Genomic DNA, 20,203 nt, shown 5'->3' with positions numbered 1-20,203 from the left:
AAAAACACATATAAGGAAAGTAATGTGATATGTGAATATTCTTGTATAAAGATACATATAAGGAAAGTAATGTGATATGTGAATATTCTTGTATAAAGATACATGTAAGGAAAGTAACGTAATACGTGAATATATTCTCTTATAAAGATAGATATGAGGAAAGTATAATGTTAGTTCATTATGCTGATGAAAGGTTATGGGTTTTTATTTTCTTCAGAAACTAGATAGAACAATGATGATAAAGTCGGAATTGCCACACATGCATCAGTTAAAGTATTTTGTATTTACAATAAGATATTTTGTTGTTTAATTATATTTGTGTGAAACGTGTTTACTTCAGGTTGAATTTGAAGTCGAAGTGAAAGCCACGTCTTGTCCTTCAGATCCATCTCAATGGAATCAGACAGTTTTGATTTCTCCGGTCGGATTGAACGAGTTTGTACAAGTAGACATTGAGCTGATATGTGAGTGTGACTGTGAGAAGCCAGAATTCGAGGCAAGCAAATTATTTCCAAAGTTTACTTTTTATATGCAATTCTTTACTAATCGATACTTTAGTGAATTGTAGTAAATTTGATGGAATATTTTATCTGTTAGAAATAAGGGCACTGACTTAAGTGTAAAAGATATATTAACATAAAAAGTCCCATAAGAATAAGGGAATAATTTTATTTCCTACCTCATCAGATAAAGTGACTTCACTAAACAGTAAAATAGACAACAACAAAATTAATATTTACTACTTAGCGTAAAACTCGAAACGAAATGATGGTTTTAATCTGTTTCCAATCGACACATTCTTGAAATGTCATCCCTTAAAAATGAATACAACGTATTGCACCTGCTTCATCTCACATTTTGTAGCAATCTTTAAAACTCAGCCATTAAGTTAACCTCAGAAAACTTATTTTTTTAATAAATTGCACAAACAAACAGATGTAAAGACAAACAGGCTGTTAGATACGTAGGAAATGCCAGCTCTGGCAGATAAATGATCCTCTATTGATTATCCGTATAACTGAATAGCAAACCAATCGACTGACTTTATGAGCTATCTTTGATGAACACATGACCTTCAGTCACTGTTGATGTCTTAGAATATATATAGTGTTATTTAAATTACTGTTTGAAATAAAAACTCCTTTCTTATATATATAAAATTTAAGGAAAAAAGCAGTCCACGTTGTAGCAATCTAGGGGCATATAAGTGTGGGATGTGTTATTGCGAAGACAACCGTTTTGGAAGAGAATGTGAATGTACTGGGAACGACCTAATCAAACAGGAAAAACTTGATCAATGCAAAAAGTGGGTAGTTTTCAACTTTGTTTCTATGTTATAAGTCTGTCGTTTTTGTCCATAGATTGATCTATCTGACTGTTTGTTAGTTTCCTGTTTTAATGTGTTTTGTTAGCTTAGCTGAATAAAAAACACGTGTAATATGCTTAATGGCCATTGTAACTAAACGTACAGTTACGGAGACTTTTGATAGTTTATTGTTACACAGAAAATAAAGCACATGCTTAGTTGCAGTACGTAAGTGTGCTTAAGCCATCATATGTTAGTCCTCCTTTGCTTAACTAGCTATGCATGCTTTTTGTTTTGTCCAGCGATATTAGAGTTTAAAAATACAACTTATACAGTTGCTTGTGGTAAAAAAATATTTCCTCATAAACCACATACTTAAATCAATCTATTTGTTGTGTTGTCCATTTTCGTCATCTGATCAATGTGCTGAGTTGTCTAGCAGTCTTTGGAGGGTATGATAGAGATTCATAAATCATACATAATATTATACAGAGATTGAGTACGTTATATTAACATGATTTTGGAACCTCACCACGTCGTTACAGTCCATATTGAAATGTCCGGTCATGCTATATCTGACGACCGTGCATTTTGACAATATCCTTGCAGCGTAGTTTCTATTACAAAAGGTTTCATCATGAGGCTGTCATGTCTAAAGCACACCACTCCTCTGTGTGTGGTTTCAAGAAAGGCGGTTTCCCAGGTCTCGTTTCAATAGTCCATTCACACAGAAATCCACAGGCGCTGCACACGGCGACTTTACCAATATGTCTTATCATAAAATAACATGAATACTCGTTCCATTCTCCAACTGTTTGAGGAATACGACGGTTGAATGGGAAGTATGACTGGAACTCTTATCTTGATGAGCCCATACCGTATTGGTCTCGTTCCAAACGTAGATTACTCTTGATTATGGATTCATTAATTGGGATTCATGGGAGACTTTTACCGCTGATCATCTGTATTTATGTATTCTCAGCTGTTACAAGACATTACACTTTGTTTACCACATCTGGCATAAGATTTGTTGTAAGACTCTTTCTGAATGGTCCTGGTACCCCGAACTAATTTATATTCCCTTGTTTTCCAGTGTCTTGGAAGTTCTAAGTCCCCTATCAGGACACATTTTTATGATCTGAGTGTACAAATATGATGTGTGGGAAAAGGCTATTACTTACCGTTCCCCAAACTGATTACTTTTCGGTGGCATCACACTACTTCGATACGCCACATGACTAGCTGTTTGCGTATTAATAGTCGTTTTAATGTAACCTACTCAATCTTTTGTATACGTGTATCAAATAAATAGTGTATAACACTATATTTATAGGTGTAAGCTATTGACAAATAATAGACTTTATTATTGATAATATTTGGATTTGAAACAAAAAAATCACCTTTATTATACTAATGTCTTATGCGCAGGGGAAACAGTAGTCGGGTGTGTTCTGGTCAAGGTTATTGCGTTTGTGGACAATGCACCTGCCCACAAGTAAGCGTTTGGTTTTCATCTCTTACGTGTATACAACACTAATATCTTACATATTAAATGTTATTTGGATATATTCAAATATAAATGTAATTTAAAATGGCACTTGTGCAATATATACATATATACCGTTAAAAAGAGTACAAGGCTAAGATAATTATACGATTGTGTAATTACTTTGGCATTGTACTCTTTTTAGCTGTATATATGTATATTCAAATATAATGTAAATTTAATGTTACTGTTATTTTTTCTTTCTTGGTCTTGCTGAGTGTTTTACCTGGTATTTCTTGTGACGATTAAAATCAGATAGGTAGAGCTTATTGTTAGGAATATTGGACGTAGTTTGAACCAAAACAGTTTGCTCATTTGAAATGTCTAATGTGTATCACGTGAGACTTTATCAGTATGATTTTGTTTTGCTTTTAATCACTTAGCGTAAGCCACTAAGATACAATGATTCACTAATATGTGCTCTGAGTCACATGTAAGCCACTGGTATGTGATCTAAGTGACATACGAGCCATTGGTATGCACTCTAAGTCACATGTGAATCACCAATCATCGCTTATGTCCACCAACACTTGATGTATAAAAGTGACCTTTTAGTCATTTGACTTTTTAATTGCAAACTTTCACACTCTTGATCATTTTTAGAGTTTGTGTGAAATAGTTGCTTTAAAGCTTTAATGGTGAGAGATGTAACAATGTTATGCGTAGAATGAACGGAGAGAAACAAAAATCCTTGGAAGACATTAGTAAAAATGGAAACAGTTTCCACCAAAAAATATATATCCTTGGTAAGAATGATGCTTCTAATGAAAGTAGTTCGGAAAAGGGAGATACAACTGATAATGAAGATGTTCTAAGTGTTGATAGATCTAAAGGAAAAGACAACTTCAATTAATGAGATGGCTTTGATAATTATTGGTGTAATAAAATAGTTGTAACTTAAGACAAATTTTGTCTTACTCAACATAATCCCTAGTGTGCTATTTACTTACAAGTCATAGCAGATGATATTGAAAAAACAAACATTCTTGAAATTAATAAACCAATATCTGAAAGATATGTCCTGAACACAGCTAAACAATGGTATACTACGAATTTGGATATCTAAAAAATTGTTAAAGAGGTTGTCTAAAACGATTAACTTTCTGTAAGCAACTCAGACAAGATCACTTTCACAAATGCATCAAGACAAGTAAATTAATTAATGGACAGAGGTAAATGAGCTGAAATATTCTCCAAGGTGCAGTGAAAAAGAATATTAATTCAACTACTTGAACTAAAACTGAGTTAGTGTAAAGATATACAAAACAACAACAGTCACACACTAAAAGAATTTTAAATGTTTGTAAATGGGGTGTCTAAATGTCCCTGTGATAGCCGATAATCTCGTACACTTTAGACACAAAGTCCTGGAGTGAAATGAAACCACTCACGTAAACCCTATGGTGTGATCAGTTTTTTTTTTCTTCCGAACATGGTGTTCAATCTATTCAAAGTACCTCCACTTTTGAAATAATATAATACAAAAACGAATGATCGATTGTCCAGAGTCATGGAGCAGATCTTCTCTGATCCATTACGAATTAAGTGAATTTGATACGACCCCCACATTGAACGGTTTGGTCACATCATGATCATTTCTGTCGTAGATGGCTGTGCCTAGTGAAGGCAGTTCAAAATGGTTGTACCATGATTGGTACCATCAAGAAGATCTGCCTCTCATCTAAGATAGATATTTCAAATGGATGGCGTCATCTTGAACGATAGGATCAACCAGTACGGCTGCCTGGAATGGCTACAACAAGTATGAACATGATACACTACTTGGAGGCTATGACCTTCAACCATAATGTTGAAGCCCACTGAAGGATAACTGAATTTTACATCATAAAAGTCAAGATCAGAGGTTAAAAACTGTATTCTTTCACCATTACTATCAAAATCACATGATGAAAATGCGCATACAAACTTAAATAAAACATCTGGATAATCTTTTCTTAATGTTTGACATTTGAGAAGTACTTGATAAAATTTCCACAGTATTTAAAGGGCCTTCTATCAGGCTATTTTCCTATTGAATTAATTTTCTTAGTGTATACTGCTAGAATTCAAGTTGTATAATGCTCTATGAAAATTATAGATCAAATGTGCTACCTCTTACTGTCTGATTTTGGAAATGTACAAACACATTTTTTATACCGAAATATATCAACAGCTCTTAAAACCATATGTTTCAGGTTTAAATATGTTTGCTTTTCAAGTAAAATACTTCAAATATTCTGAGAATTGTAGATGAATATCTAAAGTAATTAATCATTCTTACACATAAACGTAAACTATAATTTTCTATCTTTTAGATAAAAAAATATATATATTTACACGTATTGTTGAATATGTTGTTTATTTCTTCTAACATTTTCAGCAAAAAAGTAAAAATATATTTGGTACCTTTTGTGAGTGTGATGACTATTCATGTGCAAGAGATGAAGAAGGAAAAATGTGTGGGGGTGAAAAGAGGGGAATGTGCTGTGAATCGCAATGTGTATGTAGAGCCGGTTGGAGTGGTAGCAGCTGCGAATGTAGCACTGATAATTCTACATGTATTTCACCTGGAAATCAGGAATCAAACTTGATCTGTAGTGGACATGGGATCTGCAAGTGTGGACAATGTGTCTGCACTTCTACCGATAAAGCCCGTTATGGTGGTCAATACTGCCAAGACTGTCCAGTAAGTTGGAATTGTCACTAGTTGTAAAATGTTTTGGCTTTCTTTGTCTGAGTATCTTATAATATATTTTCATTATTGATATCTGTCCTAAAACATCATTAAATATAAAAGATTTTTCAATATAAACTTTAAAAAATTAATTACTATAAAATTTTCCGCCTTGTATTTTATCAGTTTATAAATATCTTCGTTGTTTCATCAAACACTTTTACTTCTGGAATTTATAACACTCAAAGTTCCATTCCTTTCTTACTGTTGGATTGAAATCATTTACTGAAGAATTCTCTGATTTATTGTTAAGTAATATTGTCACATCCTAAAACATGTTAACTTCATTCTAAGTATTATTGTTGCCGTTCGCTCAAATTCAAATTTAAGTCAGTTATAAGTTGCTCCTTTGATACTTTCTAATCATCAGTTCGAAAGCTAGAGGGTAAATACACTTTTTGTATTGTTACATTCAGAAGAAACAATGGAAATATTTGATAAGATATAATCCTCATATACATCCATGATGATGGTTATATTACTTAGACACTTCTTCTTCGATATGTAAACAAACAATTAAAAACCTCAATAATAAACAATAAAATAGCTTTAGGCCTAAGCTTGTTCATTAATACGGCTTGTTACGTAATATAGATACGTCAATTCATCAAACATACTGAGCATTCGTTAGCATGGTTTCTTTTTGTTTTTAAATCGTGATAACGTACGTTAGTATTTCTGGTTCGCTTATCGTTGTTTTCTTCCTGTCTCTCTCCCTCTAAGTACCATTTCTGGGCAGGACGTTAGCGATTATGGCCTTCCAAAGATTATCATATTTTATTGTTTCGGGTAGGATGTTAGCGATCATGGCCTTCCACAGATTCTCCTCATTTATTGTTTCGGGCAGGACGTTAGCGATCATGGCCTTCCACAGATTCTCCTCTTTGTTGTTTCGGGCAGTACGTTAGCGATCATGGCCTTCCACAGATTCTCCTCCTTTGTTGTTTCGGGCAGTACGTTAGCGATCATGGCCTTCCACAGATTCTCCTCCTTTGTTGTTTCGGGCAGGACGTTAGCGATCATAGCCTTCCACAGATTCTCCTCCTTTGTTGTTTCGGGCATTACGTTAGCGATCATGGCCTTCCACAGATTTTCATCCTTAGTTGTTTTGAACACATCTACTTCATCCATTTACTCAGACTACCGATGAAAGTCAGTCTCGACCTACGTCTACTTCATTTCCCTTCAATTTTTCCTGTTATCGCTAAATTGTCTAGTTTGCCTTTTGTCATTACTAACCCATAAACTGGAGCCGTCTTCTTGTAATGGTTGTTATCATATTTTTATGTGTTCCTGCTCTTCTAAGTACCTCCTTATTCTTCACACGATCCGTCCACAATATCCTCAACATTCTTCTTAAAATTTCATCTCAGTTGCTTATAATCTCCTTTCCAAAGTTGGTGAAATTGACCAATATTCACTTCTAAATGTAAGAATCGGATATACATAATAATGTAGCACTCTTAGCTTAGTTGTTCTAACTGGCAAAAAGTTCTCTACATAATATGTGCATTTCTCCATTAAAATAGATTCACATTATTTTCTGAAAGCATAACATGTCGTTCGACTGGCATGATCTGGTGGTTAGGGCGCTTGACAATCTGGCAGTCGCTGGTTTCAATTCCGTCACATACCCACTTTCTCAATCGTTGAGTATCGTAATGTGATGGCAAATCGCACTTTTTATTGGTAAAAGAGTAGCCCATGAGTTGACGGCGAGTAGTGTTGACTAGTTGCCTCCTCTCTAGTCTATCACTTCTAAATAAGGAATGGCTGGCGCGAAATTCAACAAACAAACAAAGTATGTCGTTATGCACAGGTGGCATTTAATTGTTCAACTTAGATAAAATATGTATATCTGCTTGCTATTTATTCCAGTTTCCGAAAAGGTGCCAATCTAATGTAGGAAGGAACTTCTCATATTTACAGCTTGAGATTTAACTAATTATAATTAAGAAGGCCGCAAAATGGGTTTGAACTACACAGTCTTTCAAGCTGAATCCTTTAAAAATAATTCTAGATTTGTTTGTTTGTTTGTTTGCAATTGGCTATCTGTGCTCTGCCCACCACGGGTATCGAAACCCGGTTTCTAGCGTTGTAAGTCCGCAGACATACCGCTGTGCCACTTGGGGGGCATTATTCTAGGGCGAAAAGAACACAACAACGTATTTTTCTTCTTTTTCCGGATCGGGGAGTAAATTCAGTGGGCTTTATATCACAACTTAAATGTGCAAATAATGAATTCAAAATACATTTTACACCCAAAAATTAGATTTGAAAATGAGAGTCTTGCCTCTCTGTTAAATTACTGATATTTGTTTCAAGATTAAGAAAAATAAAAACATCGATTTGTTTTGTAACTTAACCATATTTAAACAGTGTTAACAATGATAATAATTAATCGTGTTAGAATAGCTTCTAAAAATATGTTTAATCATTTGCAATACTTAAAAGCAGTCTTTTTGCGCATTACTTATCAAAAGCTGTAATTAAACAATATGGCAGACAAATGTTCCCCTTCAGAAAACTGTGCATAAATGATTGTTAAATAAGATCACAATTACACTGGTATGTAAATTGTAAACAGAAAAAAGTGGTAAAAATTACATAATCTATAATCAGCTTTGATTAATATAAATGCTGAAATTTATCACAATTACAGTAAAAATATATTTTTAACAACTGCAGTGAATATCTTATATCTGCATGAAATATTCACATTATGTTTCTTATATCTAATTCACAAGATACATGCTGAAAAACTAACAACGATTTTTTTCTGTGAAGAAACATTTGAAAATTCATAGTTTCAAAGACTTAGAGAAATAAAAAACTTTTAAATATACATTTGAAACTTATCTATTTTTCAAGCTGGCTGCATCATTCCAAATTATGATTAGAACTGAATTAGAAGAGTATAACAAATGTTTAAATTATTTTCAGACTTGTGTTGGACGTTGTGAAGAATTTAAAGCATGTGTCCAATGCAAAGCTTTCCAGACGGGTTCTCTGAGTAATGAAGAGTGCAACAACTGTGAGTTTGAGGTTGTAAAAGTGGATACTTTACATGGTGAGTTGTCAAAAATAAGAATTATTTTGTGTAACAAATACTGGAAGGGGCTGTTGTAATATTCTATACTCCAGAGCATCTTTACGAGATATCTCATTAAACGCCCTTACTCTCATGTTGTAATTCTGTTGAAGCATGGTGATGCCTAAAACTGGTAAGGTTACCCGACTTGACATTCCTACGTGAATTGCTCCTGGTTTCAACGATTATAAAAACTTGTAACTCACGAAATTTTAGTATTGCGAAGAAAGAGATGTCTGTAGAGTTGAAATGCACCAGTAAAACAAAGGCTACTTAATGACCGGCTAACAGACAAACAGCTGATGTGAGGACCTCCCTTATATCTGTAAATAAGATAATTACTTAGGGTTTACAAAGCGAAAACAAGATGTGTTCACAAGCTTTTACCAAAGCACGTGGCCGAATAGCAGGCCAACTGTCGAAAACTGTAAAAGCAGTGTTTGGTATCTGACAAATGGTACTGTGTCGTCACTTTAAATGAAGCAAAGTCCGGGAAGATTTTAATCCTCGTGCTTGTGATATAACGAAGTTATATTGTTGCAGTAAAGATTACGACATGTTACCAAGTTCCTTTATCAAACGTATAAGTTTAAATTTAGACCTACGACATTTCGGGTGATTATTAAAAAAGTATTTTTAGTTCAGCACATTATATCTCACAAACTGTACATCATAAGTAGGTGAAATTGTACAGGGATGGTAAGAATATAATACTGATGCAAATGCCACAGTTGTCTTGTGTTACTACTAGGGTTGCCACTTTGACCTCTTGTTTGGTCAGTCACAACAACTGCTCGAAATATGTTCTCCCAGCGTTCAGAATGCATTGTATCTTTGTGACAAGGGACATTAGAGCAATGACACACATCTCATCTGGTATGATTGGCACATCCCGAACAGTTGTATTCTTGATGGTGTCCATATTCCGAACAGTTGCATCCTTGAAGTTTGGAATTGTGTGAGGCTTTTCACGGTACATACATACGGGATTTCAGGTATTCACACAGTCAGAAATCGGCTAGTGTTAGATCCTGTAAATGAAGTGGTCATTCACAAGGAAAGTGATATGAAATTGTTCTGCACTGATAGTTTTCCCTCAAAACGTTTGTCACCTTGTTACCAATACGTAGAGAGACATGATCCTGCACTAAAACCATAATGTCTATCATATTTAGTTGTTGCAGTAAGGGCATCATAGTGAGTAGTGTATGATACCGTGCAGTATTGACTGGGCATCATAGTACTTGTGAGTAGTGCATGACACCGTGCAGTATTGACTGGGCATCATAGTGCTTGTGAGTATTGCATGACACCGTGCAGTATTGACTGGGCATCATAGTGCTTGTGAGTAGTGTATGATACCGTGCAGTATTGACTGTCCATGTGCTGATAATTCTTCAAAAAAGTTACGGCCCAATAACAAAATCAGCTGCAAAGCACATCATACAATCATCTTAGCATCATGAAGATGTATAAAAAACATCCCATATAGATTAATTTCCGATCACATAATGCATTGTGCGTGATGGCATTCCCATAAAAGATGAAGTGTGCTTCATCAGCCTATAAGATATTGGCAGTCTGTCCAAGAACTGCAACACGAAATCAACATGTCTGGTTAAATATATCTTCTCTAGTACTTGAACATGATGCAACTTATAATGCAATATTCGCAAAGTTGACCGAAGAACCCCACAAATAGCCAAAATTCGCAGATTCATACATAATGTGCACTGCTGTACCCCGTGCACTTATATTGGCTTGTTATTATATGGCATGACTGGCCCCAACGATAGGTTTTCTAGGAGTCACTGGTCTGCTTGTATGTGGTTGATCACAAACGCAACCTGCCTCCTCAAATTTGCTTATGAACTTGCACACTGGAACAAAGCACCCTGTGGATGTTATTGTATTCCCAGAGAACACTAGAACAAAGTCTCCTATGGATGTTATGGTATTCCCAGAGAGTTGCCACAGCACGCACTTTTTGATGTAATAGTATTTCACCAGTTTACCTCTATGCACACGTTAATGTTGGTTGAATGAGCTACATTGCGATCGACATGGAAAAAGAGCAAATATATACTACAGTAGCACCCCCTGTGATAATATTTGACAACTGAGGCATTTACCTTAGCGCGATACTCTTAACATCCTGTGTAATTTCACCTTCCTATGCCATATGTATTTAAAGAAACTTAGATTTGACTATTTTATGTTTTAGTATGTAGCATTTTAGTTTATACACTAATTTTATTCCAATGAATAAAATAGTAAAACCACTGTTCATAAGATTTTAAAACATATTTTTCATTTAACATTTAAAAGTCATAAATAGGAATGTTTTAATAGATTTTTTTTAATTTCATTAATTTCTTGTTTATCTAGTGTCGTCAAAGAACAAAAGGAGGTGTATCTTTAAGGATGAGAACAAATGTACCTTTAACTTTTGCTATAGCTACTTGAGCAATAATCAACTCCTAGTCGAGGTACAGGAAAAACAGGGTAGGTTAGAACTGTAATTTTACTGAAATATTAGTACTAACGTAATTTGGAAAACTCGCGTATAACAAATGTATACTGCACAAATCCTCATTGCATTCTGTATGCCGACCTTTCTATTAAGACACCCTGAACTTTTAATTGCTAATAAATGAAACTTACGTTATAATAATCAACCACTGATTGGCCTCCGGTGGGGTCAAAAATGGACAGTGTTTGTTTCTTCCGAAACCCACTTGCCCTCAAGTGGCATAGCTGTATGTTTGCGGACTTACAACGCTAGAAACTGGGTTTCGATACTTGTGGTGGGCAGACCACAGATAACCCATTGTGTAGCTTTGTGCTTGATTACAAACAAACAAGAACGTACTTTGAGGCCTTAAATATGCTGTACATTCTCACAGAAACAGTCGAATTTAAACTATATATCAACTTGTTTTGTTTTGAATGTCATTACAGCTTAACTAGATATACACTTAGAAGTATTCAGCATAATTTCATAGGCAATTACGTATAAGTTAAATTTGTTCGTTGAAGTTTTAAGTAGTTTCTCTAATTGAAATTACACTTTAACAAGATTAGAAAAAAAATAAAGACAGTTGAAACTTTTATTGGAATCGGGTTCGAGTAGTTCTTCTTTCTCAAGCTTCAAATCTGTCAGTACTGCAATCCTACAGCATTAAATTTTGTTTTTAATATCTACACTCATATTTTTCATTTAACATGTTCACTTAGTTTTACATGTATTGTAGCTGATAGAGTAACTTTAAAGAAAATTGTTTATTTATTGTTAATATTTACTATTTATTATTTACTTGCAAGGTTAATGTAGTGCTAATTTGTATATTTGTTAAGCACAAACCTATTGTGTATTTGTTGTTAAGCACAAACCTATACAATGGCTATCTGTGATGTTCCCACCAAGGGTATCGAAACTTGATTTTTAACGTCATATGCCCTCAGATTTATCGCTGAGCCACTGGGGGAGGAGGAGGAGGGGGGCAATTGAAATAAAACTCTACCTTGAATAGCTTCTAAATTTCCAGTAACAGCTGTAACTTATTTTCTTATAATTATATAATTAAGGATTTGTTGAAGTATCTACCTATAAATATCATTTGGTTGTAAATAATATTTTAACAGAAATATATTTCGAATTAACAGTATATATTATGCTAGAAATGTTTAAGTACTTTATGTTTAAAATTAACAACAAAGTCAGAATTATTTTTTTCTTATCTTCACATTTGTAAAACTTTCCATACCATATATATATTCAATTCAAAGTTAATTATATCTATCAATAATATTTTAGCATAACTACGTTTCATATTGAAAGTTATTAGCACAGTAATCGAACAGTATGGAAAACTTTATAATCAAAATTCCCATTATTTTCCTGTACTAGTAATTCTAAAAAGAAGTTAATGATCTGATTGACAATTTTCAGTGTATTTGATACTATAGTGTTTGCTAGTGAGGAAATTAAATATCAATTAAGATGTTTAAAACGTCAACAAACTACCAGCGTTTGTATATAAGGGTTTGACGAAACAAATTGGTTACGGTAGAAGCCAATGTTCTTTACTCTGTCACCGGTAGAAGCCAATGTTCTTTACTCTGTCACCGGTAGAAGCCAATGTTCTTTGCTCTGTCACCGGTAGAAGCCAATGTTCTTTACTCTGTCACCGGTAGAAGCCAATGTTCTTTACTCTGTCACCGGTAGAAGCCAATGTTTTTTACTCTGTCACCGGTAGAAGCCAATGTTCTTTACTCTGTCACCGGTTGAAGCCAATGTTCTTTACTCTGTCACCGGTAGAAGCCAATGTTCTTTGCTCTGTCACCGGTAGAAGCCAATGTTCTTTGCTCTGTCACCGGTAGAGGCCAATGTTCTTTACTCTGTCACTTTAGTGTGCAGATATCACGCATTCTACTTCTCTTAATATATATATTGTAAAAAATGTAAATATTTCTTGAATTCTAGTTCAGGACCTGATACGTTTTATCTAAATTATGTGCTAATTTAGTCCTAGGTGTTACTTTTTACAGCATGAGTTGGACAAGTATGCTATCTGCTGTTAATGAAATGGCTTTACTGCACCAACAACACCATAACTGTGATGTTAGTTACGATTGTCTCATGGAGCAGAGATGCTTCCGGATTCTTATAATCTAACTTGTTATTGATTAGCTATGATAAAAATGTGGATAAGGAAAGCAGATTTCTCGCTTTTAGACAGATTTGTTTCGAACCATAAAAGGGTCAAATCGTGTTAGTTAATTATCGTCTGCGTTTTACTTCTTTAAGAATTAGTGTTCCTTATGACGTTCACATATGTAGATGTTCACATTTTAATTTAATACTCCAATTTCATTTGAATTAAAAAGTTTTCTTTCCATTTTACAACAGTTTTCATTCTCTGTAAATCCACTTTTCTTTCATTTCTAATTTATTTTAAAAACAGAAACTTCGGCTTCAATCCAACAATCCTGTCGCCACAACATGGTCAGCCATTGTTGTTAATAAAGTGCTTGACATCGCTTGTCTTCATGCTGAGTGTTGTCTCGTTCATAACTGGCAGCAAAGCACTACACTTGTCCTTCCACTTGTCTACATGTATGTATTTTTGAAACAGGTGGCCAACTCGGAATAGTAAATATCACCTTACAACATATACATGCTGGAGACAAGCGACTTATAAAGCAGCTGCCACACGGAGCTCCTTAAAGTACCCGGAACATAGACAGCACTAAAACAAAAGATATGCTGCATTATTTGCTAATATAATTTTTACACAATATGTTTTAGAGAAAGTTTTAAACAAGGTTAAAATATTGACATTTTGAAAATTAATTCTTGAACATAAATCACTTAGGTGTTTTGGAGCCTCACCACATCGTTACAGTCCATGTCGCTACGTCTGGTCCTGTTCTATGTGACGGAAGTGCGCCTTAACAATAACTATACAGTGTAGTTTCCATTTCAAAACGCTTCGTCGTAAACTTGGCATGTCTAAAGCAAAACACTACTCTCTGTACACTTTCCATAAGCCATATAGTGTATGAGAATGATAGTCTTCCATCACTTCAACAGCCCAATCACATAGCAGTTCACAGGCTCTTCATTTGGCGAATTGACCACTTCATTATCCAACTGCATGAATTACTCGATGGATCAATAAATATGGCGTAAAAGCAGCTTGTGTCACTTTTCCAGATAGATATTACTCTTTATTATGTTACGTAATGTTGTCTGGAGCACGTGGGCGAATTTTCTATTGACTTTTGTGCTGGTGGAATCTCACTTGTTATAATATGCTGTACTTTGCTTACCACAGCTGGAATAGACTTGTTTTAAGTCTCTTTCAGAATTGCTCCAAATTCATCCATATTTCTTTGCAAATTCTAACTCCCCAATTTTAACACATCTTTATGATCTGGGTGTATGAGTTTTTTGCAAAAGAAAGGGCTATTACATATATATAATTTTCAATTTCTATTTGTTTAGATTGTCCAAGAGAAACTCCTACGGCAAAGATTGTTGGTGGAATTGCAGGAACTGTTTTCCTAATTGGGCTAATTACTATTTTACTGTTTCGGATCTTTGTTCATGTGAAAGACAAGTGGGAATTTCAGCAGTATCAAAAAGCTTTGGAGAAAGAAAAGTGGGCTCATGTAAGCATATTATTTCTTATTTTTATACTTATAAAACCAGTCAACGTATTGTTTTTTTTTGTGAGTCACACATTCTGCAAAGGCTACTTTTGATTCTCAAATGCCAGTAACATTGATTTTTTAACATTAATTGAATTTTAGTAGTTTGTTTTATGACAAATACTTCTAGTTGTGTTTTACATGAGACAAGTATGGTTCAATGCATGGCATATCTAGACTGTGAATCCAAGTATTTATGGTTCGCAACCTGTTGTCAGGGGTGTGCTATAAGAATTACAGCCAAATCCAATTATTCCACCAGACAAGAGTAGTCAAAGAGTTTACGGTCGGTGCCCTTGATTAGTTACATCCCTTCTAATCATATCAGTTCAAAATTACGGTCAGCTATGTGCAGGTATTCCTTGAGTAGGTTTGCTTGAAATTCTTAACAAATAAAATATTTTATTGGTACTTCTTTTTATGTCAACGATGGTTCCTTTATCGAATTTTTATTTCTTTTATGTCAGTCATGAATCATTCGGCAAAAATTTTTGGTCCTTTGTTTTCGTTAATCGCTATATTTCAATGAAAACCAGTGTTATTTTGTTAGCCGTGGGTCTGTCGCCCAATCCTTCTGTTCATTTTGTCGACCTTGGATTTTTCTCCGAACGATTTTGTGTGTTTGTCATTTCAACAACTCGACATCTACTTCTCCTTTAGCCAGTTATCCTTTGCGGAATTTTTCTGCTTATTTTGTCACATACAATGTCTTGGCTACTGCTCCTTATGTTAAATACTTGTGGTTCTTTTTCGCTTGTCATGAATTCCTCTGTCAATACTTTTAGTTTTCTTTAGATCCTTTACCGAATGCTTGTTTTCCTTTTTTATCATTTATCAATCCCTCCCTGAAGAGTTAAATCAGCCATAGTTCTTTATCCTTTTCTATTTTTGTCATTCACAAATTTTTCGCTGGGTTTTTCTTTTCTGGGTCTTTTCTGACAGTTCCTTAGTCGGATCCACCTAGTTCTTTTTTCTTTCTTTTTTTTTTGCAGCTTAAGATCTTTCACTTTATATTTTTTCTTTTTTTCTCAGCTAAATGTCCTTTTCGAATACTTCTTTTTGTTAGTCAGAGATCCTTTGCTGGCTTCTAATGGTTAATTTTTTTACCAACAACACATCTTCTATAATATCATTCTTGTTCTATTTTCTCAATTACAGTTCTTTTGTGAAATGCTTCTGTGTGTATGTTTTGTGTTTGTGAGCCAAGTACATTTTAATGAAAACTTTTTATTTCAACACACATCCTTCACTAAACATTTCCAATTCTTTACTGTTGGTCATTGATAATTTGTCAAATAGTTCTAATTATTTTATTGTTGCTTGGAGATGTTTTCTTAACAGTTCTAATTTGGTTTTTATTTATACTTTTTCTATTAACCAAAGTTTATTTTTTGGGATTATTTTGTTTGTCACCCCTAGATCCTTCTTTGCACACACCCATTTTTATTGATGTTCTTGTTTTTCTATTAGTAACAGATACTTTCCACCTTCTTCCATTTCTTTTTCTGCGCCATTGATTCTTTACATAAAATTCCTTTTTGTTTTCAAGTCATAGATCTTTCATTGAATATTTCTGTCTCTTGCCTGTTACTTATCTTTCTGCAAGATATTTTTTAAGTCTTTGACCTGTTGCATCATCCCTCTATTTTCTTGTCATTCACCCTTGGTTTATCCTATGTCAGACATTCTTTCTTCTGCGGTTTTTTAGATCAATAGATTATGTTTTTACTTTTTATCTAACTAGTCACAGACTTTTTTTGGCTGAGTAATTTTGTTTATTTATTTTTAGCAATGTATATTTGCTCAACACTCCTCTTTCATTAAATGTGAATCATTCAAACAAGAAATGTTTGTCAACTCCTGGTATTTTTTACAATCATGAATTATTTTCAAGATACGTTTTTGTTAGCCACAGAGTTCTTTCTGTCAGCCATGACACACTTCTGATTCTTTTTGCTAGCCATGAAAACTTCACCAGATCTTTTTATCAATTATAGGTTGTTAACTGGATACTTTTGGTTCTTCTTTCAAGCCACTTATCCTTGTTGGGTATAGCTTATGTCAGGTACAGGATTTTTACCATATAATTCTGGCCCTTTTCTCCGAGTCATAATTATTAAATATTTAATACTTAATTTTGCTATACATCAAACCAATAAAGCCAAAAGGTGTTTCTGCAGCTTCATTGCCCTGTACTGCACCTTTTCATTAATCAAAGATAAGAGTCTTTTATCTGAACAAAGCCAGGAACTGTACAGAACTTGGAAAAGGGCTATTGTTAATTCTTCAGCAGCCAATGACCCATGAAGAAAGGATATACCTCAGATAGTTCGTCTCATTGCCGCTACCATCTAAGAGCAAGATGAGTATATTAATCCATTATTATTCCATTGGAAAACCTCGAAAATCCTTGGTCATTTTAGGCAAATAAAGTGTTATAAAGTAGCGTGAAATGCTTGGATTACAAACTAAGCCACAAAATGGGAATTCCTCAGTCTCTATGAGTCTTCTCCCATTACACTAGAGTAAGAAATAAGAGGAAATGAACTAGAATCAGAACGGTAGTTGAGGAAACCACTAATCTGCTCAGTCATTCTTTTTGTAAGAACCAATAAGATAAAGTTTTGCTTAATGGCATTGAACCTACTTGGGATCAGTATTGCTAACAAAGCTTTTACTGCAAATCTGGGAATATTAAAAAAATTGCGCATCCACTAGTTAACACACTGATAGTAACATTTACTTACATGGTCAAGGAGAAGTTTTATCTCCAAAGAGGACATGACAGAGACAGGATCTAATGTTGTGTAGTTCTCACTAACAGGCAGTAACTGATTTCTATTTTCATAAACTAGGCTTTTAATCAATTAAGTCAGAGTTAACCACTAGATGACCTCTTTTTCCCTGTGTAAATGGTACATGATATATTATATGCATACTCATATCTGAGCTCCAAAGTTTATCAGTTCTACAATCAGAAAACTAAAAAAAAGAGAAATACCATGATAATAGACAACATGGAGGATATACTGGACCTGCAATACAATCTGGACTTTAATCAAACTCCAAAATCTCAATTCATCTCCATAAAGTGTATAATGACCTCAGCAATCTAGAAAGAAAACGCGAATGGACGAGGATGATGGTAACTTGGGCCTACCGAAGACAGTGCCATATGCTCTTAAAGGCAAGCTTTCCTGAACAGCAATACTGAGTAGCCCAGTCCTAAAGATGAACATAATGATCAAAGCTGTTGGAAAGCCTAAGCATGTGATAGAATGTCCCATGGAGAAAAGCAAGGTTTGGTGCTGACACAAAAATGACATAATAGTTGCAAATCTTGTACTCGCAGAAGAAGTAAACCTTTTGGCTGAGTAATCCCATTTTCACACATACCTTTCAAGTCCCGTGATTCTGATCCTGTAGAATTTTGTGCTTTTAGTTGTTGTTTTTTCATGAGATCTTAAGAAATAACATCTAGGTGCAATGAAAGATATGTGGAATGTTGTCAAGGTGTTGATCTAAAATTAAACTTGTTATCTTTCACAAAAGCTTGTTACAACGGAAACTGTGATGTTATATAATAGTGCTTAATCATAGCCAGTCGACTGAGACCGACTGATGATGTGAGAAATAATTCAAAAAGCAGCAACGGACATGGAACATTGTATTCATAAGTTATGAATATAATAACCTTAGATGAGGTTACTTTGTATATTATGCAACTTCCAGATTTATTTTTTTTTGGACTTTCCACACAAAGCTATACAATGTGTTATTTGTGCATGAGTATTCCTAATTTTGAACTGATGTACTATAAGGAAGTCAGCTAATTATCAAGCACCCAGCACGAACTCTTGGGCGGTTCTTTTCTGAATGAATATGGTATTTTACCATCACTCTTGCAATGCACAAAGGGTTTCAAAGTACAGAACATGTTTTTTGCTGCAATGAGCTGCGAACCATGAAATTACGGATATATAGTCCAAGTATGCTAACAACTAAGCCATGCTCGAACCTCTTGCATGGGGCAGAGGCCCTTACTTTATTCTTGCAAACCAATGTGTTCTTGATATTGCATCTCACTCGGAGTAGCAATATCATTCATTTCGGTAATTAAAAAACACCAGAGATGAACAAGTATAACTTCATTCAGAGGGAAAATGATTGACGACAATGGTTTGTTTTTAATTTCGCGCAAAGCTACACGAGGACTATCTGCGCTAGCAGTACCTAATTCAGTAGTTATAGACTAGAGGGGAGACAGCTACTCAACACCACCCACCTCCAACTCTTGAGCTACTATTTTACCAAGGATTAATCGTCACATTATAACACCCCCACGGCAGAAGGATTAACAGCGAAGACCACAGTGTTTTCCTCCCTTTATTGATATTCCTGAAAATTTGAAAATATTATTAAAGTTATATACGAATAAGAAAGCACCTATTTTTCACCTGTCTTTGTATTCACTGAAGGCAAAATGCTTGTATTATATTCTTAGCTTTGCATAGACATTTATGTATTTGTTGGTAACAATATTGACTTTAATCGGGTTTTTACAACGCAGATAACAAATTTTACTGACATTTTGTTTTTATTTTACAGGATAGGAATCCACTATACAAAGATCCAAAACAAACATTCAAGAACCCCATGTATAGACGTAATGAGGGTGGAAATGAGGGTGACGTCAATCAAAGTGATGAGAGATACGTGTTTCAATAACTTTTTCCCTCACATAAACTGGATAAACTACCCAATCAATGCGCACTATTGATGATTTTTCATTATTAGTTGTAATGAAATATTTAAGGCATAAAATTTTGTCCTTGCTCGAAATATCAGATCAGCATTGCCAAGACTGTCAAAATCTTGGGTTATCCTAGATAATTAGTCTTTTATTCTTTTCTAAACTTCAGACTTCCAGTTTAAGAACACCACTTCTGAAGATTTTGTTGATTAAAATTTAATATTCACCAAAATGCTTTCAGTATTAAATAATGCTTGAAAGTATTAGTTAGAATATGTACGATTCACAAAGAATAATTAATAAATAATTTAATGATTATATATATTTTACAGATTTCTTTTCTTTTTTCACAAAATAAAAAACTAAAAATAAAATCAGTGACGTGGAGGTCTAATGTATTCCTTGATTGGCTTTTTTATTACTGCTGTGGACTGCAATTTCCTCTGTTCGTGGCTCATTTTCACAGCTTTGGTTAGCAAACCATAGAAATACATTTAGGATTCTTACAATAGTGATGTGCATATAAATTTCATGGTATTTTTGAGTCATTTTTCCCA

General features: G+C 34.3%; 1 protein-coding gene across 1 annotated transcript in view; it reads left to right on the top strand.

Moving 5' to 3' along the window:
• Positions 1 to 19,936, top strand: part of LOC106470338 (integrin beta-PS-like) — a 40,158-nt gene extending 20,222 nt beyond the window's left edge. The window contains exons 9-16 of the mRNA XM_022398954.1: positions 341 to 496; positions 1,167 to 1,306; positions 2,735 to 2,801; positions 5,233 to 5,538; positions 8,530 to 8,656; positions 11,066 to 11,182; positions 14,688 to 14,854; positions 19,502 to 19,936. Of these exons, the coding sequence (XP_022254662.1) occupies positions 341 to 496; positions 1,167 to 1,306; positions 2,735 to 2,801; positions 5,233 to 5,538; positions 8,530 to 8,656; positions 11,066 to 11,182; positions 14,688 to 14,854; positions 19,502 to 19,621 (1,200 nt within the window). The 3' untranslated portion in view covers positions 19,622 to 19,936. The remainder of the gene's footprint in view (positions 1 to 340; positions 497 to 1,166; positions 1,307 to 2,734; positions 2,802 to 5,232; positions 5,539 to 8,529; positions 8,657 to 11,065; positions 11,183 to 14,687; positions 14,855 to 19,501) is intronic.
• Positions 19,937 to 20,203: the final 267 nt, after the last annotated feature.

Source organism: Limulus polyphemus, unplaced genomic scaffold (genome assembly GCF_000517525.1).
Source record: "Limulus polyphemus unplaced genomic scaffold, Limulus_polyphemus-2.1.2 Scaffold3953, whole genome shotgun sequence".
Taxonomy (NCBI): domain Eukaryota; kingdom Metazoa; phylum Arthropoda; class Merostomata; order Xiphosura; family Limulidae; genus Limulus; species Limulus polyphemus.
The sequence above is the reverse complement of the archived record's forward strand: the minus strand, read 5'-3'. Positions and strand labels throughout refer to the sequence as shown.